Below are 24,426 nucleotides of genomic sequence, written 5' to 3' on the forward strand. Positions count from 1 at the left end.
AGTAGAATGGTACTGACAGAAGTATATCCGGAAAGAATCTAGGTGTCTTGGCAGATCAGCCTGATAATAGCTGCAAAAAAAAAAAAAAGAAAAGAATCCTGGGCTGCTTCAAAAGAAATATGAGATCAAAGGAAGTCATTGATCCTCTCTTTTTTCCATCGGTCAGACTACGCCTAGAATACTGCATCCAATTTTGGGCACCACATTATAGGAAAGGCATTGTCAAATTATAAGATATTAATAGGACTGTAATTAAAATGAGATAAGGAGTCTATAAGCAAAAACCCATAATGAATGGTTGGAATAACTGAGTATGTGTATGATAAGTTATTGCAAAGTATCTATGTTATTTTCCAATAATGGAGTATACATGTAGCTTAGTGTTTAATTGTTACATTTTTAATCTTTAGCTTGCTTATTTTCCTGTAGATGTTTCATTACCAGGGTAAGTAATATCATCAAAGTTAGATAGAAAATGGGTAGAATTGTTCAAATACAAGATATGATTTTTTAAAAAAAATCACTGAAGTCCTCAATAAATGAATGTGTCAATTCATAAAATATTTCTATGGTTTTAGAGTTGCCAACAAAAAGGGAGAGGGGAAGGGGTTTGAAAGAGCAGTGTGGCAGCTTGGAAATCAAAAGTGCATTCCATACATAGTTTTCTAGGTGACTGAAGTTTCTGCTGCGCAAAAATCTAACTGGAGAACATGACTGATGACTCTTGGCTATGGATGTGTCTCATTGGAGAATATGAATTATGATACACCCAGGGTGGGGGAAAACCAGGGAAAAGGGTGACAATGAATTATGTGTCTGAGTCGGCTACACCCAGGCTGTGCTAGACATGTTAACTCCCAATAAATCCTTTGAAGTTTTAGAAGTTTGGCTCGAGACTCATGATTTAATTGGGGTAACTGCCAGAATCCTGACAGAATGAGCATGTAATATTTCTGACTCATTTGCTTAATTGGGTTCTCTTTATCTAGTTGTATGGAGAACAGACAACACTTTAGCATATTTATGCAGAAATTCCCAAAATTAAAAAGGTTTCTCAAAATTGTATACACCGCTATATATATTTTGATTCAATAAGAAAAAAATCAGAAATGAATTTGAATTTGTAAAATTTTACAAAGAAAATTGGGGTTAGTATAATTTGTATTCAGAATAATTTGTATGAGGCAATATAAATACAGGAAAAATTACACAAAGTTCACACAAAGTTCGTAAAAGTGAATTTGAACATGGAATGACTTCTATACCATATGCCTATCAAAATCCCCTTTTTAATAATAAGAAATACAGTTTTGATAACCTTGTCTAGATATACAGACAATATAAATCTATGAGAAGCCATATACAACATAGTATTAAGTCTAATAAAAGACTACAAAAAAAGTAACACAACTTTCTCTGGGCTCAATTTTCTTCCTTATATGGAAGAAAATAATCTAGTAAAATGCTTATTACCTTGGTAGAGTACTTAGTCATTGTGCTGGAATGTTTAATGTTCAAGAAATCATTTTAACATAGCCAACTGCAAAAGTATACAAGAATGTACCTGCACGGCAAAAGTCAACTTTCAAATCCACATTGGTCTTTAACCTAGCCTCTATTAGTATGAAGATTAGAAATCAAAGGTATTTATAATTAGACTGTTATTGCTACAACTCTTGAAATGGCATACATTCTAAATAATGTAAACCATAAGCAGTATACTATAACAATACCAACATTTTATTTTAGTTTCTCAGCTGATAACAAAATTCAGGAATAAAATTTAATTTAATCTTTTAATTAACTGATGACAGGAGGTTTCAAAAATTATAGTCTGCCTACAAATATCTATTTGATAGAGTAATTAAAGTCTATCCCATGCAATTTATTATATTTTGTTCACAGCAAGTGAAAGTTATTTAAGTAATGTTAATCTGCCTTCATTAAGTAATCTGAAATAATTAAATAAGTTTGACAATGGGCAAAATGCACAACAGGAAGCACTGGCCACCCAATATATTTTTATTTATCTTAAACTGGAATACCACAAAAAAGCATCTACATTTATACTATGGTATCATTAGTTTGTTTAATAGTGGTTAAACTTTGAAGGATTAAGGAACTATATAAGACAATAAATCATAGCTCTGATCTGTGAAAAACATCCTATTTCCCTTGCCAATACAGGGTACTGAATGAGAAATGTTCTGAGGCTTACCTTATCAACAGGACTTGGTAATGGAGCATGGATGACACTATGGGGGGAAAAGCTATCAATTAAAAATATTTCCACAATATTTAGCAAATCAATCAATCTTGAGTTCAACTTCTCTCTCTCTGTCTCTCACACTCTTTTTTTCTGTCTCTCCCTCTCTTACACCCACACACAGCATTCTAAAATCAACAAAATCCTACTTTCAATAAACTTATTCTTACAGCTGCCAAAAACAATGATGCCAATTATAGAGAAACCAACAATAAAAGCACGGATGTGACGCTCTGTATGTATATGCAACATGTATATTTGCCATCTTCCCCAAAAAGGACAGGATTAAGAGAAAAAAACATATTAATAAATAACTAAAATACCAAGTTAACTGATTTCTATCTGCACATATCAACCATTGTCTTACATATAAATTCAGACCTACTGTACATAGAAAAAGAAAATTACAAAATTGCTTCTTTCCTTTTATCAAGAAACATCAAAAAGGAAAAGGAAAAAAATATAAGATGATAATGAAATAAACAGAAGGGGTAGGTGCATAATTGGACTAAAACTTTTTGGAGATTAAGCAAGATGAAGAAATAACTGGATGAGGAAAGAAAAAAGGAGGCAAATGTTTATATTAATGTTTCTTTATTCTAATATTCATGTTAGCACCATGTTTGCATTCATTGGAATCTTTTGCTCAATTCTTTGCTTTTAAATCTTCTTTTATTTTTTATTAAGGAATGTATGAGTACCTTCCCAATTATTAAGATAGTTATTTTGGGAAATACAGTATTTGTTATCTGTTAGCATTCTAGAAATTACTATTATACTGTGCTATATTCTGTAAGATTTCATGGATGCACAAAATCATGTATTGTATTTGAAAAACTCTACAAAACATTTCAGAAATCTCGGTTTGTTATGCACCAATACCACTACATTGTCCAAACTGTTTATTTTAAATAGATACATCATATTGAATAGTCCAAACTGTTTACAATATATAAAAAATACCAAAAAAGGACAATATCATCTCTCCAAATGGGCTATTCAAGCCTGCCAGCCGTGGCTCATGTATTAAAATTCTCACATGACAAAATTAGGCTATCCTTATATATAGGAAATTTCCCTAATATATGAATATATTGGATATTAAAATAATGTTAAAGTTGCACTTACTCTGACCGTAGCCTAGCTTCCATACCATCAGGGAGAAATAGTTTTATTGTTGAGACAATGCATCCATGAGTGACTATAAAAATAAAAATAAAAATTAAGACTTTTAAGTTCTAAGCGTCCGGTTACTAAAAATTACTTTATTAAAGCAATTTATTATAATTGCAATAATGTTACCTAGAAGGGAAAAAAAGCAATACACAAATGAAAAGTGAACATTTTGGGAGTTCAAATAGAAAGTCAAAATATTCTTTCTTTCCAAGATATAAAAAGTAGCAGGCTATTTTAAAATATCAGGAAGACCTCTAAGTCCCATGCTACTTCCCATCTTGTGCTATGAAAAGATCATTTCACAAGTGCAGAACAAAAACAATAAAAATTTGATCAATTCCCCAATGTAAAAGACTGGAAAATAGCTAAGAAAAATAGAGAATAATAAAACTAGGAGATCCACCACCAACTATATGGGGCAAACTGATGAATAAATTTTGGAAAAAGGGGTTTGGTAACAATGATAAATAAGGCCAGGGAAAGGGACCCTCTATTGACTTTATTTATTACTCAGCAACGGTAAGCATCTCTCTCCAGTGATCATATTGGCTGTAGCAATTGGAAGATGTATGCCAATACCATTTAAAGGGCGGCAGGTTCATCAAGCCTTGCTTTAAGTAGCATGGAAGAGTTTTAAAATGCCATGCACATTATTCTGTGGCAATAAAATTATTTTTCAAATTCTGAGAAGCTCTCTAGAAAACTCTTTTCCATTACCCATAAATTAGAGTATCAGTTCATGAGAATTAGTAACCTGCCCTGAAAAAGTATGCACTTTTGAATTTGTTTGAATTGAATTTGCTTCAATAATATGAGAGAAAAAGCAAAAGTTACTAATAGCAATAGCAGTTAGCCTTATATACTGCTTCACAATGCTTTACAGCCCTCTCTAAGCGGTTTAGAGTCAGCATATTGTCTCCAACAATCTGGGTCCTTGTTTTACCGACCTCGGAAGGATGAATGCTGAGTCAACCTTGAGCCAGTCTGGATCAAACCCCTGCAATCAGCAGAATTAGCCTGCAATGCTACATTCTAACCACTACGCCACAATGGCTCCTAAAAAAATCACTAATATCAGAGATTTGAAATGAATATGAAGTAAACGAAAGTTGGGAAATCATTTTAGAGATACACATGGGGATGACAGTGATAAGACTGATGTTATAAATGCTACTGTCCCACAAATATAGATGAAAAGGAAGTCATAATGTTGAAAATGTTGAAAAATGGTAAGGTTGTAAATGAGTTGCACTTAGAAACAAGATGGTAACCACTACAGCCTTTGTAGGAAGGATATAACAATCTTTCATCCACCAATTTTATTACTATTACATTCTACACTGGTGTAATATTCAAAGACTTTTCAAATGTAACCTGAAAGAGCACATATAGTGCTCTAATTATTATTAATCCAACTCAGATGCAATTGAGGAATATATTTAAATATATTTATTTATTTAAATAAATGTGTTTAAATAAGGCCACTATTTCATAACTTTGAGGTCTAATAAATTTGATTTATAAATAATGTTTTAATCAAATCTGATTTCATAAGGAATCAGTGAGCTTAAGCTGAATAAAAGTATTTATTTAAGTCTCCTAGTACAGGTAGTCCTCAATTTATGGCCAGTACTGAACCCAAAATGTATGTAGTTGAGTGAGAAATTTATTAAGTGAGTTTTGCCCCGTTTTGACTTTTCTTCCCACATTTGTTAAGTGAATCACTGAAGTTGTTAAATTGGTAACATGATTGTTAAGTGAATCTCATTTCCCCATTGTCTTTGCTTGTCAGAAGGTTGCAAAAGCTGATCACATGATCCCAGGACACTGCAACTGTCATAAATATGAACCAATTGTCAAGCATCCAAATGCAAATCACATGACCATGGGGCTTCTGCAATGGTCATAACTGTGAAAAATAGTCATGTCACTTTTTTCAGTGCTGTTGTAACTTTGAACGGTCACTAAATGAACTGTTATAAGAATTATTGTAACCTATTTGTATAAGCTGAATCCAGAAGCTCCACCTCTAAGATATAACACTGATTGCTTAAGAGATATTCTATCTCGTCCAAACTACATTGAATTCTTAGTCTAGAGACCATCTGCTTCCTACCCAGAAAACTTCTGCTTTGTTGACCTATTAAAACCTACCAGCCCACAATTGCTGCTACATACTCATTCAGAAAACCAACAGCTTCCCTGGTAATGGGCAGGGAATGGGCACAGGAACCCCAATTTCCCTAGCTTATCCCAATAATTTCACTATGATATTCTAATTTCCAGAGGGTTGAATATCCAGTGTCATCTTCTGTAACTGATTTCAAAGGAAAGAAAAGAATTAATGTAAAATGATGCCTTTCAAACCCATTTTCACCTGATAAGCTAGTGGTAGACAGTCACAGATTAAAAGGTCTAGTGATTGTGTCCAACTATAAGCATGGCCAGATATAACCTAAGACAACCCTCATGAATTCCAAGAAGTCTATAAAATCTCAGTTGCTCCAATCAGGTTGATTTCTAAATCAGCATTGCACCTATCCCAACTAGCTCAGGTAGAATAATCGTTGGACAATGGGGACAGCATCAATATCGAAGAAAGTGAGGTATATTTGCCTCACTTCTTAGAAACTCACTGAAATAATGCTTTACAATATCAAGCTCAAACACCTGTAGTCTCTTACAATGGCAGAAGAAAAGAAAGTGATCCATACTCTTACCTTTTCGTGTGTTCTCTGTTACATCTACACCAAACTGTATAATATCTCCAGACAGAATTTCACATGGTGGGCTCTCTTCAGATCCTCTGCTCAATCTCTGACTATTTATAAAGGTACCATTACTGCTCTTAGTGTCTTGAAGATAGAACTATAAGACAAACAGAAAAGGGCTGTAATTTTATCTGACATATTATTTAACGTTTAAGTCAAATTTAAGATTAAAATGGCAGACAATTCACTAATATGAAAATAAAAAAGGATACTTATGATAATTCAAGTGGACTATCAGATAATGTCTATATTATAACAGCAGCAGCATAATAAAAGAGCTTATTTCTTACATTTTGAGAAAGAAAGAATCCCACAGTTGATCATCTATTTGTTGGATTGCATTCACTTCTATTTTATTATCTAGAAATTTATGTTTAAATTAGCCTTATTATTAACATTTAATAAATTATGTACCATCTGAATGATTGTCTTTCTTTCTTTTCTTCTTCATCCCAACTCTCCATTACTTCCCTGAGAGCACAGTGCTGTTCCTCAACAAAGTAGTAGTATTTATAGAAGTTTGTTTTAAAAAACAATGTAAGTATCTGGAATTCTATTCATGAGTGAGAGAGCTATAGTCATTCTGAATTTTTTACTTCATAATAAGTATATTTAAAATTAAAGTAAAAAGTGAAAGGAAACAAAATTGAGAATAAAGGTACTCAGTGAGAAAGGCCATTAATGTTCTCCACTCAAATTTTTTCACTTTCATTGACAAAATAAATGTTATGAAGGGAAAGAGATTTTATAAAACATAAAATTAAAGAAAGTAAAATGTTGATTCTTTCATCCAAGATCACCCAATATTTTCACTCCAAAAACTATTTACTTACATTGGTGCCAATAAGAGAATATTTGTAGCTCAAGTTTGAAAAAAAGAAGCAAACTCCCATTTCCTTCTAACACTGATGATGCTACCCTAGTTTGATAATGAAATGTATGCAAGAAAACTATTAAAATTAGAGAACACAAAAGACCCCACACTTTCACTGCTTTCAACAGCAATGTTTAACAAAGCATTTAACAGAGCAGTGCTTATTCAAATATCCTGTCTGAACCATCAAAGCACTACATCTTCTGATAGGTTTAGTGTTGCAGCTTGAAGGGTCTCCCCACATCACATAAGCAGACACAGATATGTGCAGATGATAGCTCAGCAAGGAATGCCACTGAAACAAAATGTCAGTTGCTTCATTTTAGAATCAATTCTGGTGGAAATGTCATCTCTGTGTGCACACAATGTCCAACAGTAGAACTGCAGTAGAATTGTGGTAATAATTTGAAGCATGTTCATCTCTAAACACTTAAACAAATACAACTACAATTTCAATTGGTAAGCAAAAATATTTTAGATCAGACCAAAACAATGTCAGGGAATTCCTATAAACCTGGCATTCTAACAAATCAGCCCTATCTACATACCATTTAATTTTAATTTGATGGCGTAATAGAAGACATAGAAAATAGAAAACATCCAGTGTGGGCCAAATTTATACTAATTTGAGAAATACTGAGCACAATTATAGTCAATGAATTATATATATGAATTGTTAATGTATATTTTTGTTTGGGCTGTAACATTCTGCTTATCCAGAAATAAATAATATTGGCACAAACATTTTAATAAATAAATATTAGCTTTAAGTGAAGTCTGTATTAAAAACTAATATAGCCAAATATTTCAGCGTGCAATTATTTTTATTACTTGTTTATTACCTAATACGTACTGTCTGTTATTTATTGAATTTAAACAAAGCTGAAATTTTCTACATTGAATTTTATTATAATTAACTGTAATTAATTTCATCACATAATAACTCACAAAAACTGTGTGAACTAATAGCATCATCTAGTTTCTGTAAGCAGAACAACATAGATTGCATTCCAACAATAAAATTATAAAAATACAATAATAATGTAATAAAATATTTTCATAAGACTTCTATTTCACTCCTTCTGGAGGCTCATAACTTAAAAATATACATACTCCTGCACTTCAAAAATCTAAACAACACAAGTTGGTCTCTGAATTTTGCCTGACTGCCATTGTAGTTTACAGTAAATTTTTTGTTACATAACTTTTATTTTACTTTTTATCTATTATGGCAGTTGAAACCCAATCTCGGTCAACTGAAGTGTTAATTCATTGAAATAGATATTAATAGAGAGATAGAATGGGTTTTCTCAATTGTACTGTACAAAACATAGCACAAAATGCAGGTAGCTTTAAATATGTGTGTGTGTGTGTGTGTGTGTGTGTGTGTGTGTGTGTGTGTGTGTATGTGTGTATGTATGTATGTATGTATGTATGTATGTATATATCCTCACATGGACTCAGAATTCAGAACTTTCAAAGGATCTGACTCAATAAGTGGTCAGAGGGGTTTCATATCTATTGTCAAGTTGTCTGAGATATGAGTTCATTAAGTATCTCTTAGTGAAGATTCTTCCTAGATGAGACCCAGAACTTTGTGTTAGATATAATCCCTTGGAAGCTATCCATACTAGATTCAACATATAATAAATAGATCTACTTTATTATAGGTTCTAGTGACTGGATAAGTTATTCATTCTGCACTGTCTCAGCTATTTTCAAATCACTGAACATTTCATTGACCATTAGGAACAAAGCCTCTGAATGGTGGAAAGATTGACTCACGCCTAAATACTAATTGATCAAAGGCTTCTAGATTTCAGCGTATTTGTATACACTTGTTTAGTCATCAGTACAAAAAGTATTTAGGGAATTGAGTGAGTATAAAGTATGTTTGACCTGGGATTGTAAGTCTGATTATAACCTTGCTATAAACGTATAAATGGCACCAAATTTCCCTCCCTCCATTATATGGGAGTCAACTGAACCAATTGCCAACTTAACTCTGTACCCACAATGTTATTTTTTTATTTTCTAATCTGCACTAATAAAGATATCTTTCAAAAATAATTTTATTCACTTTTAAGAACATAACACTTAATATTTCTCAGCAAGCATATTATACATAAAGTACATAAGTGTTTAACCATATTGTTATTTTATAAAATGTTATGTAAAAGGGGAAAAACCTAACCTATTATATAATAATGTCTTTAAGTAGGATCTTAAAAATATACTACGGTACATAACATTAAATTCCCTAAAATAAAATCAAAAGAAAATGGTCCTATGAAATACAGGATTCATAAACTTTTAACTTTATTTATTAAAAGAATAAGAATTAAAAAAATATTCTGTAAGTAAATCTGTATATATGTGTGCATCTAGCTCGCTAGTTATATCTTACTGCAACAAGCTACAAATTACTTAGTCCCGTTTCCTTCCTAAAATTTGTCACTCTTCTCCATAAGAATTGACAAGAATCATACAACGTATTTACCACAATTACAATTTACTTTCTATGTAGTTCTTTTTCAGTTTTTAGTTGAGTATCTTCACTTCAAAAGATACACCTTTTCTCTTCACTAGCAAATTTAAAGACCATGATAAAACAGCCATATAGGAATGGTGGTATCTTTTAACTGTCTGGATCTGGCCTTTTTTTCATCTGAGGGGCTACACTTTGGAAATGTTCCACTAAAAATGCTTCCTCAATGGAAAGAGAAGAGGCAATCTGCATAAATTCTTTACTGCATTTAAAGCCCTAAGAGCCATATTTCCTGTTCTGGAGCAAACTTTTATATTGTTCTTGGAGGTGTACATGTGAATAAGTAACTGTATGGAAAGTATGATTAATTAATTTTTCTTTTCATCTATCACTAGTTAGAATTTCCAACTAGCCCCAAACAATTTGTATGGGAAGAACTTTAATCACTGTTGAGATGCTTACACTGAACCTAAACAGAATTATTTAATAAGTGTAAACATGTGTAAAACTATAGATGAATACCATGTCAAGATTAAAAAAAACAGGATTCCTGTCACTATCAGAATTTAACTGTAGGAAAATGATGGAAGTCTTTCCACAAACTAGAATTTTGACCAAGAGAAGCCACACTAAATTTATCCTTGATATCCTTACAAGTAAAAGCAAAATTAATTATCATCCATGTTGGTGGATGATAATTAATTGTAATGTTTATTTTGTTATTTTAATTAGTATGATTATAATTTGTTTTCATTTTTTATTATGCTTTATTTTATATCTTATTTTTATTGCTGAGCATGACTCGTAAGATAGGGTATCAATTTAATAAATACAATTACAAAGAAATTCAATATACTTACAATAATAGTGTCACAATTTGGTCAGCATAGAGCACAATGAACTGTTATTACAGAAGTATTTTAGTAAAAAATGCTTGCATCTAAGTTTTAATTTTTTTAATCATAAAAAACAGATTAACAAAGAAACCTAATATAAGAATATATTTGGTAAAAGAAAATGTAGGGATGGGAAGAAAAAGGTAATAAGAAAAAGAAACTTTCTCCTTCACCCCCAGAGGCATATTTAACATTAACAATTTATATTGTCTCTTATATTACAATCACATCTTCATTACAAACTTCACCCCATTTTCTATAAACTCATCTTTAAATCTTCAGTTCTGCCAAGGGATCAACAGATGTCCAGCAAACATTAACAAAAATACTTATAAGTATATAATCTTTCTTTCCATTTAGTCTAAATCCTCTTCATCCATCTCTTAACAATTAAAAATTACAAAAAAATAAAAAAATTGAAAGCTATTAAGCTTTTGTAGAAATAACCCCTTATTTAGATATCAAAAAATGGTAGCATAAATATTAGAAACGATTATATTACACCATTAAATATTTCAAGAGAAACTATCCAATCCAGATAACCATTAATTACCAAAGATAGCAATTCATTATTTAACCAGTTGAATAAACCAATTTTTAGCCATCATTAAATCCCATTGCTTCTTTTTAGAATTTTTGGCTCTTCTTTTGAAGTTCTTATCCTTGTCCATTTGTACTTTTCATTAAGTAACTTCAGTAATTCTCTTATAGTTTGTTGACTTTATTGTTTTATCAATGTACTAGCTCTATACCCATGCTTTGCTACGAAACTATGTGATCAGGCTTAGTTTTTTGGGAGGAAAATAAGGGGGGGGAAATGTGCCTCTGCCTACCAGCATCCATCGGTATTCATCTGGCTAGTATCCTGTCAGTGTGTGAGAGAGTTTAGGGTTGTTTGGAAACTGAAACATGGAAACTGAAACAATATTTGCAGTGTGAGCAAGGAGATAGCAAAGGAGCTTATGCTTGGCTTAGCTCAACTGTTTTGTACTAAAGCTGGTTGCTGCTGTGAAACTAAAACTGAAACTCCTCTCCCCTTTTGCATTTGGAACAGCTTTTTTTTTTCAGAAGGGGATGGGGAGTAGAACTCCTTAGCATCAGAGCGTGTTAATAATAATATACAAAATACTAATGCTCTGATGGTCATTTCGAAAAATCCTTTCTTATCGAGCACCTAGAAGCCAAGAGGAACATACGTGCCACATTTCAAGTTTGTAGGCTTTACAGTTCTAGTGATTTTGTGATGATGTGTGAGTGGTATTTCACTTTTATATATATGGATTATGAAGATATACCCATATTCTACAAAATGCTTATGTTTTTATAAACATTACTCTAATACTACAAATGAAATAGTTTATAGATATAGATAAGTGTTAATTTTTAGGATTTACCTTACCATACTGATTCAGAATTTATTCTATTTCTAAACTGATCTATTTAAAAATATTCCAAATAACTCCTTTTACTGTCAACTCAGCAAGTCAAAACAGCAAACTTTAAAAAGTAATGCTATGTTTACATGAAGACAGGAGAAAACTATACATTATTTACTTAGATTTCTTATTAGGTGATACGAAAGAGTACCTGTGTGCCTTCATAAAATAGCTTCTATAATAGGCATCAATACCTAAAAGGCCAACTACTACGTAGCTTCCCATCATTCACTGTAGATTCTACAATGTTCTCTCTTAGCTTAACTTTTTCTAGACTAAAAGGTAATGGGCCTTATTTAATTTAATTTTACTTATCCAAAATTATATAGCCACTCAGCCAACTCTGGGTGACTAATATAAAATTAATGTAGACTCTCCTTTGTTTTTATATACTAAGAAATTTTACATCCCAGAAGCAAGTTTATTTTTCAAAATGTTAAATTCTGTTTCTTAACAGCATGCAAACTTTTTGTTAATCAATATACAGTGACCTTTTTAAATTACAATTTTCAAAAGATTTTAAAAATCAGATGTGACAACACCATATTGGAAATCAAATATGTGTGTATATAACTGATCATATACAATATACACTGAATTCCTGCTGTGATTATTAGCTTCAAACATATTTATATTATGTCCTATATGTTAAGTTTTTAAAAGAGATTTGATATTTAACTTATGTAATCATTTTCCATCTGTCTTTTGCAACTTAAGCATTCCACCAGGAATCTGAGTAATTAATTGGAAACAGAGGCAACTAAAGAAGGGTGCGGCCTTTCCAATTATACAGTTCTTAGTGCAAAAACACAACTTAGAATATCTTGAAAATGTGTTTCTTTAACTGAATAATCTCCCATATAACCAAAACAAAAATAGCTTAGAAAACAAGATTTTACTCCTTTATCACAAATAATTCTTAAAGAGAAGAAATATAATTCCTTGACATATTTTTGCTACCCAATAAGGAAAAAATCCCTAAAAACTGGGTATCGTGTTCATGGGTAATATTTTATAAGAAATTTATAAATAATTTTATGGAATAACTACTTTCCTCATTTTTATGCTGTTTCATATAACAAATATACCTATTACCTATTTTCAGCACAAACAAATAAGGAGTAACAAAGTTATATAAAATAGTCATATGATTCAGATAAAGCAATTATTCATTAATATTTAAATATTTACATAATACTTAAAAGACTGGCTAATATTTTAGAAGAAAAATTGAGAAATATAAAATCCTGCAGGTGGGATAATCAGTGAAATGAACAAGTATAGGATGGGGAGGACTTGACTTTACAGTGCACTGAAAATAACCTGGGTGTTGTGGTACATAAGAAACTGAACAAAAGACAGCAGAGCAGTATGATGCAGCTGATAAGACATATTGATATGTATAAACAGAAGAATGGAAAGTACTTGTCTCTCTCTACTTTGCTTCAACAGGCCTTTCTTAGTATATCATATCCAACTGCTATCTAAAAAAGATGTTAACAAATTGCATTTACAGCTGTTTACAGCATCCTGTGATCATGTGACCACACTTTACAATGTTTGCTGGAAACAATGTTTGCTGCATTTATTTCCGGTTTCTGTTTCCCCCCCAAAAAACACCACCCACAGCAACCACTGCAAATCTGGTTGTAAAATCAGATTTAATCACCAGCATGACTTACAACCATAATTTTGGCCTCAATTATGATAATAAGTTAAGGGCTACCTGTAAAAGAAAAGAAAGCAATATACATAATAATATTATAGTCAATGAAAATACCTATTTAAAAAAGCAAAAAAAAAACAAAAAACCCAAACCTATATGGGTGGTACAGATCAGGGAGGGCAAGAGCCACAACAGATAAAGCTTCTCAACAAATGACACTGTTAATCAATGGGACCAAAAATTGATTATTATTTTTTGCACTTATAACTATAGCAGCACGCACCCCCATGGTCACGTGATCAAAATTCAGATGTTTGGCAACTGGCTCATATTTATGATGGTTGCAGTGGCCCAGGATCATGTGAACACTTTTTGTGACCTTCTGACAAGCAAAGTCAAGGGCCAGCTCCACTTAACAATGAAGTTACTAACTTAACAAGTGCAGCAATTCACCTAGCAATTGTGGCAAGGAAGGCTGTATTTAAAATGAGGCAAAACCCACTTAAGCAAAACTCACTAAGCCTTGCTTAGCAAAGGAAATTTTGGGCTCAAATATGGTCCTAAATCACCTAAGTACTATCTGCATAGTAATCCAATAAAAAGGTGATCAGGATGTGACTGTGTGAAAGGCCTTTGGAATCAGGAGCAATTGGGGTACTGGATGAACTTGTACAAAGACCATCTTAACCATAATTGCCACTTGCTCTTTGAGCAGGAGCTGTGAGACTTGTAATCCCTAAAATTACAAGTCTCGAATGGGGAAGCATAATCCATTACACACCAATGATGGAATATCCTATCCCAGAACAGGATGGCTCAAATAAACACAGGCATTCAGTCTTGTCAATATGGAGCCTATTTCTGTTCCTCTCAATTCAGACCAGTAGAGCCTCCAGACGTTGACAGCACTGTTTGATCAGCTCAAGGTCAATGTATACAATGGGGGTACCATCAGCATATTGATATTAAATGGTTCCAAATCAATAATTGGCCTCATCCAGCAGTTTCATGTAGATGTTAAAAGAAAAGGGGAATGACAGCCAAGTGTGAATGTCTCTTTGCCGATCCATACCAAATGAAACCAGCCACTATCAGTCCTTCAAGGTAGACCAAGCTAGGAACCTCCCCTTTATTTTTGTGTGAACTACAGGGGAGTTGTCTAGGAAGTTTATTCATTCTTGCCCATATTCAGGCCTTTTGCTCCATATATCTGATGGACTGGTTCTGCCTCCTTCCCTCAGGGCCATGCCTTCTTCCCTTTATGGCCACAGAAGAAGGAGGAAAAACTACTGCGAAATAAAGCTTTAAGGTTCTTTCCAGCACTAAGTTTCTAATTAAAAAATATTGAATTTTAAAGACTTATCACTAGATACATAACTATCACAATGGATAACTTTTTACCATCTGGAAGTGGGCAGGCAATAGAATCTGTTTTCAAAAGGAAGCAAAATGTCGCCCCTGAGTCACATTACTTAATTTTGGGAGCTTGGCAACTGACACATATTTACGACTATAGGACATTAGTCCAATAACCACTGCAAATGGCTATTGCACTAATAGCTGACCCCATCCACCCTGCGCATCCTGTTCCCTCCCTGGCCATCTTTTAATTCATATTGCATTACTTTCATTATTTATTTTTACTGTGTAATTGTTTTATATTTATACTTTTTATCAATTTACATTCTATTGTAAGTTGCCAGAGTAACCCCATGCCAAGATAAATTTAACAATAAACAAATAAAAAGAGATTAAAACACAAAAAATAACACCACTAACAGCCATGTGGCTCAGAAACTGGGTTGAGGACCCTAAAAATTACATTCTCAACATATTGACAAAACCACAGCCATGCTAGATCTCCATCAACATCCCAGTCCAAGTGATTGGGATGCAAGATCTTCATAGCCTTCTGAAAACATATTAGTATCAGGGTCAGCTATATCTTGGAGGGAATACTACTCCACAAAACAGAAGCCACGACAGAAAACAAATGCTTATTGGGGCCTAAGAAATGCTTATTGGGAACTAAAGCACAGCCACTCTGTCAGATCTAAAAGGATGTACTGAAACCACGGGAGTAATCTGGTCCATAAAGGGTTTTAGAGGTCAACAAACATCTTGAATTGAACCAGCCCATTGAAAACCAATTCTGCTCATATAGAAATAGTGCCAATAAGCATATTGTGGTATATTAAACCGCAATACATCACTCTTTTAGACCAGTCTACACTTCCAAACTATCATCAAGAACAGTCCCATGTCATGCATGTTACGACAATTTAATCAATTACAGAACAAGTGACCATGAGCTGTACATCACAATTAAGGAATATAATTGGCACACAAGATGTAACTATTCAAATTGGCTAATACACTTTGTGCTTACAAACTGAATGAGCATATTGTGCAAACCTTCCTGATCACAGATACCATCTTCTCTTTGAGCAGAAGCCACAAATCCTATAGAATCCTTGAACTATGCACCAATTCTGCCTCAGGAAATATGTTTGCCCCTCAGATTTTCATAAGTCAGTAATGAAGTCTAGGGACGCTGTTGACTATAGTCTAGACCAGGGGTCTGCAACCTTAAACACTCAAAGAGCCATTTGGACCCCCAAAAAAACATACCGGGAGCCACAAAACCTGGGTGGAGATGGGCAACTTGATGTCATTCACTCCCACCCAGTCACATGACTCCCCCAGCCACGCCTACTCAGCCACAAAACCCTTCTCTCTCACTTTATGCCTCTCTTTCTGTATCTCTCTGCCCTTCTCCCTCTCTTCCTCTCTCTCTGTATCTCTCTCTCCCCCCTTTCTGTATCTCTCCCCCTCTCCCTACTTTCCTCTCTCTCTGGATCTCTCCCCCCCTTCTTTCTGTATCTCTCTGTGTCTCTCACTGTGTCCCTCTCCCTCTATCTTCCCCTCTTTCTGTATCTCTCTCATCCTCTCCTCCCTCTTTCTGTATCTCTCTGTATGTCTCTCTCCCCCTCTCCCTATCTCCCCTCTCTCTCCCACTCTTTGTATCCCACTCTTCTGTGTATCACTCTGTGTGTGTCTATGTCTTTCTTTTCCTCTCTCTCCCCCCTCTTTCTGTCTCTCTCTCTCTCTCTCTCTCTCTCTCGTTCTGAAAACCGCGGCTGGGCCAAGACAACAAGCTCTCTTTGGGGCTCTCGGCTATTCCTTTTATTTCTTCTTTGGGCGATCCTCCTCCTCCTCTTGCGACCCCCTAGCCGGCTCTGGTGAAGCTGGGACGGGCAGGGAGACCCTCCTTAAGCAAGCAGCCGACTGCCACACGTGTGCCTTTGCTGCGCTTTGGCACTCGCTTGAGGGTCTCCCATGTGTGCACCCTCCCAGTCCCGCCACAGCCAGCCAGGGGGTCACAAGATGAGAAGGAGGAGGAGGGTCACCAAAGCCTTAGTGCAGGAGCAATGTGGCCCTGTACTGCCTTTGTGCCACATTTGCGTGTAAGGCAGCCCTTGCTTCCTGCCGCTTCAGGCTGGAGCTCGCTCCCTCCATGCTCAGCTGAAGAGCTGCCGGGGGGGGATGACGACACGGCAAGGCGATGGCTAGAGCCTTAGTGCAGGAGATAAGCTGTGTCCTGTTAAGACTCTCCTTAAACAAGTGGCCACATTCCCCACGTGCACCTTTGCTGCGCTTTGGCGCTCACTTAAGGAGGATCTCCCCGTATGTGTGCACTCTCCCGGCCCCACCATAGCCCCCAGTCATGAGAGGAGATGGAGGGGGAGGAGGAGGGTCACCCGAAGAGAAACCTCTGCTGCAGCTGGCGATCATTCCTCAGCCAGCCTGGATTTCCAGAAAGAAAAAATAAAAGGAATAGCCAAAAGAGCTCGCTGGCTTGTCCCAGCCATGGCTTTCCAAGAGAGAGAGAAGAGACACAGAGACAGAGAGCGCAAGAGAGCTTCACATACAGAGAGACCACACATACAGAGAGAGAGAGACATAAAGAGGGGGAAAACGGCTGACAGGCGAGCTTCTTTGGCGAGGGAGCTCCGGCTTTCTCCAAGCCTGAACCCCAGGGTGGGTGTAAGAGGTTTGGTGGGCCCAGCCCCGTTTTCCTGCTGCCTTGAGCTTCTTAAAGCCACGGCTGGGCGCTGTGGGCCCATCCCACTTTCTGTCGTCCTGTCCTCCCAGATCCTATTCCCACCCCGCCAGCCCTCATGTTAGTGAGGCCGGCGTAAGTTGCAAGGCATGGTCAGAACCAACAAGGGCAGAAGGGCAAGCCCAGCACCAACAAGCAGCAAGAGTGAGGCACCGGGCAATCAGCCCCAGCCGCTTGTCCATCCCCCGCTGTCACCCTTATTTTCTCAGGCCAGGTGAGGAAGGGAGGACCAGCCAGTGATAGGACAGGGAGATGCAGCAGAGGGCCCAAAGAGCCCATGAGGCTCCAGAGCCAAGGGTTGCTGACACCCAGTCTAGACATAGGTTATAGAAGAAGGATATGTTGGCCCTGGATCTTATGTTGGAACTGGCATAGAGCCAGATGAGCTGCCCTGAGTTCCAGCCAATTGATGTTGTACTTGAGATCTGTTGGAGTCCAGCGGCCCTGTGCAACTAGGGATTGGTGATGAGCTCCCCAGCCGTAGAGGCTGACGTCGGTAGTAATTGCTAATTGGTGCACCTCTCTGAAGAGGCCGTCCTTTTTGATATTCCCAGAAGTCCACCATTGGAGCGAAAGGAGAACTTTCTGTGGGACCAGGACCTTGGTCATAGAATTGCTCCTGCAGGATCTCTGAAATGGGAGCAGAAACCATTGCAAAGTGCTGGCATGGAGTTAGGCCCAAGGGACTACTGCAATACAGGAAATCATCTTTCCCAGGAGTTGAGATAACTGGGCGAGGGGCACTCATCTGAGAGACCGAATGCGCATGGACAATTCCCTGATGATGGTCCTGTGAAAGGAAAACCTCGCTTGTCATTCTATTGATTACAGCGCCCAGGTGCAAAAGTCAAGTGGTAGGTATTAGATGGCTTTTGTCTAGGTTGACTGAAAAGCCTTGGTCCCAAAGGACCCGGAGTGTGATTTGTAGATTCGTCTTTGCCTGCAGATGAGACAAGGATTGTATTAATATGTCATCTAAATAGCATTGTAGACGAATCAGTATGCTCCGGAGTTGTGCTATTAGGGTCGCCAGCACCTTTGGGAAAATCTGAGGGGCCGAAGCCAGGCCGAATGGTAGAGTGCAGTACTTGTAATGGCAGTTGGCATAATAAAATCATACAAATCTTCTGTGTGAAGGTCTTATTGGAATGTGCAGATATGCTCTGGTCAGGTCCACTGAGGTCAAGACGTCTCCCTGCCTAAGATTTAGAAGAATAGATTTCAGGGAACTCAGGTCGCTTCAGGTCTAGAATCGCTCTCCACACACACACACCAAACTCTTTGGGACCACAAAAAGGAGGGAATAGAACCCCTGTCCCTGCTGATCTGGGGGAACCAGATGAATGGCATGGATCTCCAGCAAATGTTGGATTGCGGACTCCATGAGGTTTCTTCTTGTGGAATCCCGTGAGACCGGGCAGGGTATAAAAAAGTTTGGGGGAGTGGAGATGAATTCCAGAGAGAGACCTGATCATATGGTCTCTCAGACCCAGGCATCTGAAGTAGTCCTATCCCACTGATTGGCAAAAAAGGTCAACCAGCCGCCAATGGGAGGATCGATTAGGTGATCACTTGGAGTGATGAAATGGTTTGTTGCCAGCTCCATGAAAAGGCCTCTTAGTTTGGGCTCCCCACCTGTTCCTGTCTCTGAACCCTGCCCTATCAGGATGTTGGCCCTGTCAGAATCCAAAGGACCTTTGAGTCTTTTGAAAGATGTTTCCCTGGTAGGGGGATCAAAATGAATTCTTCCAAAAGAACCGGGCTCAGCGGTAATCATATCTGTGGGACTGGAAAGATAAACTCTTCCTCCTGTCCTGTGTTTTTACCAGGACAGGATCCAAGGCGGGATCCCCAAATAGTTTGGTCCCATTGAAGGGGGCAGCTGCCAACCTCGACTTATGTTTAGCATCTGCCTGCCAATGGCGGAGCCATAGTAGGCGACGGGCTATAACTTGGGAGGCTATGGCTCAGGATGAGAATTTAACCACATTAAGAATGGCATCTACGGAAAATTCAGTGGCCGCTACTAGCTTCGCTATGTCCTTATGGACTCTGATGTTGATGGCTGGAATAGATTCCTGTAGGTGACGTAGCCACCTTAGGGAGTACGGGTAAAAAATGACGCAGCAGTGACTGCCTTAATGGCCCAGGCATCCACCTGGTGCACCTTGCGGAGTGCACCTCCGCCCTCTTGTCTTCTGGTCTCAACACATCCTCCGTCTCACTGGGCACTTCTTCTTCTTCTTCTTTTTCTTCAGCGTTTGTCTCGCGCTCTGGCGAGGTCCGCTAATGTCCTTGAGTACTGCTTCCACGCCTCTCTGTCTGCCACGTATGTCGGGTCTGCCTTCGCGATCTCTAGATCGGCCTTGATCGTGTCCATCCAGCGTTGCTTAGGTCTACCACGCGGTCTCGCTCCTCCGACAATCACCTTCATCGCAGATTTGATGATGGATTCTTCCTTGGCGCGACTCACATGGCTGAACCATCGTAGCCGGGACTGCCTCATGACCGTGGGGATGGGCACGACGTTGAACCGTCTGCGCACTTCTTCATTCCTGACGCGATCGAGTAGGGTGAGGCCTACCGACCATCGGAGCATTCGCATCTCCATTGTCTGGAGTCTGCTTTCGACTTCTTTGGTCATCGGCCAGCACTCTGCGTCGTATATGGCCACGGGCGCACCACAGAGTTATAGATTTTCGCCTTCAGGCGCATCGGCATCTTCTTGTCACAGAGGACGCCCGTGACGGACTTCCATTTGCCCCACGCTGCGTTGATCCTGGCTGCCACCTCAGTTTGTAGTAGGCCTTCTTCCCCAAGAGTAGTTCCCAGGTACTTGAAGGTGGAGGCGCGCGGTAGCTCCTGCCCGTTCACGTGGATGGAGCCTGTCGCTTCGTTGTCAGTGGTCAGGTATTCGGACTTCTTTAGGTTCAACCGGAGCCCGAACTGCTCGAGGCGGTCGTGCCACTGTTGGACTAGGTGCTCGAGTTCAGCCTTGCGCAGGTTGGCCAGGAACACATCATCGGCGTAGAGCAGCGTCCATGGGGCGGGCGTGTGCAGGTCGTGTGTACTGTGTCCATCACCAGAATGAACAGCAGTGGTGAGAGAGCAGAGCCCTGGTGTACGCCGATGGTGATATTGAACTCCTCTGATATCCCAGCTGCCGCTTTTACACGGCTTTTGTGACATCTGTATAGGAGTTGGACCCATTGTACGAGTAGCTCGGGCACGCCGTGATCTCGCAGTGCGTACCAGATGAGATCGTGCGGGACTCGGTCGAAGGCCTTTTCCAAGTCCAAGAAGGCGGTGTGGAGCGGGATTTTCTTCTCTCTGTGAGCCTCCATCAGCATCCGCACACCGAAGATGGCATCGGTGGTGCCGCAGTTCTTGATGAATCCGGCCTGGTTGACGCTGATGTCGACGATGTCCCGAATGCGCTTATCGAGGACGCGTTCAAGATCTTCATAGTGTGTGACAGTAACCTGACCGGTCTGTAGTTGGAGCAGTCCGCTGGGCTGCCCTTTCCTTCCAGATCGGAACAGTGGTGCTGCGGTACCAGTCGTGTGGCACTATTCCCGTGGAGACGATGTTGTTGAACAGCTCGCACAGCCACAATGCCGAGCCCGGTAGTGCCTTTTTCCAGAAGTCGGCAGGGATGTCGTCTGGTCCTGTTGCCTTACCGTTTTCATGGCCTTGATGGCGTCGGTGACCTCGCTGGCGTGAATGCCTGAGACTGGGCCTTCGACGGGTCACCTCGCGGGGTTCGTGGGTGTGGGAACTCCTCGGTGGAGATCTTCTCGAAGTATTGCCGCCACCTCTCGGCAGCGTCTCTGGGGTTGACGATCAAATTTCCCTTTGCCGTTGATCCCATGAAACTGGTCAATGTCCAGGGTCTTCCTGTGTCTGCTTTTGGCTAGGCGGTAGATCTCATTCTCGCCTTCTCGCGTGTTCAGCTTCTCGTAGATGTCGTCGTAGTGGGAGCTTCTGGCTGTCGCTACTGCTTTCTTGGCTGCCTTTTTGGCCGCCTTGTACTGCAGAGCTTCTCGCTGGTCTTGTCCTGAAGAAAGGCCTTGTAGAGTCGCTGGTCTTGTCCTGAAGAAAGGCCTTGTAGAGGGCCCCACCTCCGCCCTCTTGTCTTCTGGTCTCAACACATCCTCCGTCTCACTGGGCACGGTGGAGGAAAATGCTAGGGCCACCACTGGTTCATCAATAGTTGGTGCCTGAAGCGACCTAGACAGTTCCTGAGCCAGATTGTAAAATTTCCTATCGTACTCCGTGGGGTTGGGGGTAGGAGCCTGTAGAAGCTCACTGCCTCTTGTCTATATCTATGAACATCTTCAGGACTGGTATGACTTCTGTCTCTGTGATAGATTCAGAAAAAATTAAGTCCTCTGACTCCCCATCCTTCAAGATGAGCTCTGATGGGATGGACGGGTTGTCAAGGCATGTAGTGTTTTTAGTCTTGAACAACAAGGACTTGAAAAGCTGCAGACAGAATAGCCCCCTTGAATGTAGGCTACTCCTGAGCCAGTCCTTCATCCTCTGACATATCTTAGTCAAGTTGGCCCTCTGCCTCCAATGGGGAGGAATCAGTGTCATCTGATGAGACAAATGAGTAAAGGTCTTGGCCCTCCAATGTTCCCGAATGAGTTGCGTGGGATGAGGTTGTGGTTGAAATTCATTTAAATGCCCCATAGGGTACATGGGTTGGGGTGGTACCTGGAAGTCAGGTGGATTCACTCTGAGTTGCGGCTGCCCTTCATTATGGATAGGTCTTGACATCTGAGACCTCATCTGGTAGGTCTGTTGCACACCTTCGGCGATGCCTTGCCTGATCACTTCTGATATCCAGAATTGCATGGAAGGGGGAATGTCTGGAGGACGGCATTCCTCTGCACAGAACCCCACTGCAGTAGGTATGAAAGTGGTCTTTGGTGCTAGTCTGAGCCTCTTGATTTGGTAAGCCTGACCCATGGCTAAGCCTGACCCATGGTCCCAGAGCCTGAGGAATGCAGGCCCCAGGTGCTTCTCTTGATGACCAAGACAGGGTCCGCAAGTTGTCACCGTCTCTGGTGATGACTGAAAGATCCAAAGGTGGGACTGACATGGGCCCAGGAGAAGGTATTGCAATCGGTGGGGAGGCTGATTGCCAGTTTTTCTCTGCCTCTCTCAGGCTCCTCTTCAGGTGTTTCTCCAGTGCCTTCTAGCAGCGTTTTTCATGTTTTTCGGCTGCCTTGCCTTCTTGGTCCGCGAGACCTTAAATTTGTTTCTTGTGATGACACGCTGATATTCTGGGTCCGGACTTGTTGGAACAAACCGAGACTTCCTCCTCCATTTCATGTTCGAAATACAGGTGTGTTTACTGTGAAAATATCTATTGGGGTGCAGCCCACCAGGGAGTCTGCTCCAGAATGCGGGCAGTGACTCCTATTAATATGAGTCAGGACCTAGTAGGTATTCAGATCAAAAATTAGCAAATCTTTTGCTCCCAAAAAATTTTTTGAGATGTAAAATTAAAATAAAATTCCAAAAAATAAACAAGTATGGTAAATAGAGATTGACCTGTCCCAGCTGGGGGGGGGGAATTTTAATGAACCCCTCCACCTGTAGCTCCCTGAGAAGGTAGCCTTTTGTATCAATAAACAGTAAGGGCGCAGGCTGACAATGGCCTAGGTGCAAACTATAAACTGCCCTGATAGTGCCAGATGAGAACCTTCATTGAAGAGTAATTTCAGAGGCTAGTAAAGGTTCTATATGCCTGATAAAACAAATGAGGCTATTTGCAATCAGGCTTTTCCTCAAAGCTGTGCTGTTGGGGGTAAAGACTCGCTGCTGTTTTTAAATGAGGGCACCTTGGTTGTTCTTTAAATTTCGGCACGAAAAAAAGAAAAAAAATGCCAATCCAAAATGGCGCCCGCTGCTAAAACTGCCAGCACGCAATTCAAACTGTATGGGCAGTTTTGGGAGCCTCAGTGCGAGCTTGTAAGATAAAGGGAAAAAACAATGATTCTTTCAGCACTCGTGTAAGCACCGAGCAGAGCCTTGTTTCTTCCGCTCAGGTCAGTCTACTGTTAAGTATCTTGCAAAGAGGCTACAGCAGTGGAATTGAGCTCCCACTCTTCGCACCACTGAGGTCTTGATAAGGGACCTGCTGCAACCGATGAACAGCTGATAATTGTCCTCTGTTGTCAGCGGTTTAGAAAAGGGAAAAACTATAGAAATAAGAAGAACCTTCCAAATTCTGAAGGCTTGTCAATGAATTAGTAGTAGCTTTCCATTGATCCTGGTCAGGAATGCACATCTAGCTCGAACAACAGGTTGAGCTAAAACTGGGGACAAGCAGCAAGGAGGAGTATCCTCAGATCTTTGCTCAGCCTATTGAACGGCAGATGGAAGTACAACCCTGACCTGGATGCTCGGAAAAGCTCACTGGAGAAAGAACACTTTCAAACACTATCTTCTTCTCCACTGGCCTAACAGGCAACAGATTTAGCCACTGTAAGTAATTTGTATTAGGGGTATATTCTGCACATCAGGCCTTAGTAATTAATTCTCTACCAGTTACTACTAGTCTTCTTAGTGAACTAAGAATGAAAAAGTCTAACTAGTTGGGTTTAGGTATTTTCACAGTGTAAATGATTTGATGAAATTAGTTTGTGTTCATGATCAAATCTGTTCTAAGTTAAAATTAAAGTTGTGGAGGTTAGTTGACTGAGTCTATTAACTCCTC

At 39.0% G+C, this 24,426-nt stretch overlaps 1 protein-coding gene across 40 annotated transcripts in view; it reads right to left on the reverse strand.

Moving 5' to 3' along the window:
- Positions 1-24,426, reverse strand: part of SLMAP (sarcolemma associated protein) — an 83,221-nt gene that overhangs the window by 43,219 nt on the left and 15,576 nt on the right. For all 40 annotated transcript variants that reach the window (XM_087954740.1, XM_087954742.1, XM_087954731.1 and 37 more), the window contains exons 3-5: positions 6,163-6,310; positions 3,395-3,467; positions 2,219-2,255 (exon numbers count right to left, since the gene is read on the reverse strand). In XM_087954740.1, the coding sequence (XP_087810866.1) occupies positions 2,219-2,255; positions 3,395-3,467; positions 6,163-6,310 (258 nt within the window). The remainder of the gene's footprint in view (positions 1-2,218; positions 2,256-3,394; positions 3,468-6,162; positions 6,311-24,426) is intronic.

This window comes from Notechis scutatus, chromosome 2, assembly GCF_049901735.1.
Source record: "Notechis scutatus isolate UNSWTSFEM ecotype Mainland chromosome 2, rNotScu1.2, whole genome shotgun sequence".
Taxonomy (NCBI): domain Eukaryota; kingdom Metazoa; phylum Chordata; class Lepidosauria; order Squamata; family Elapidae; genus Notechis; species Notechis scutatus.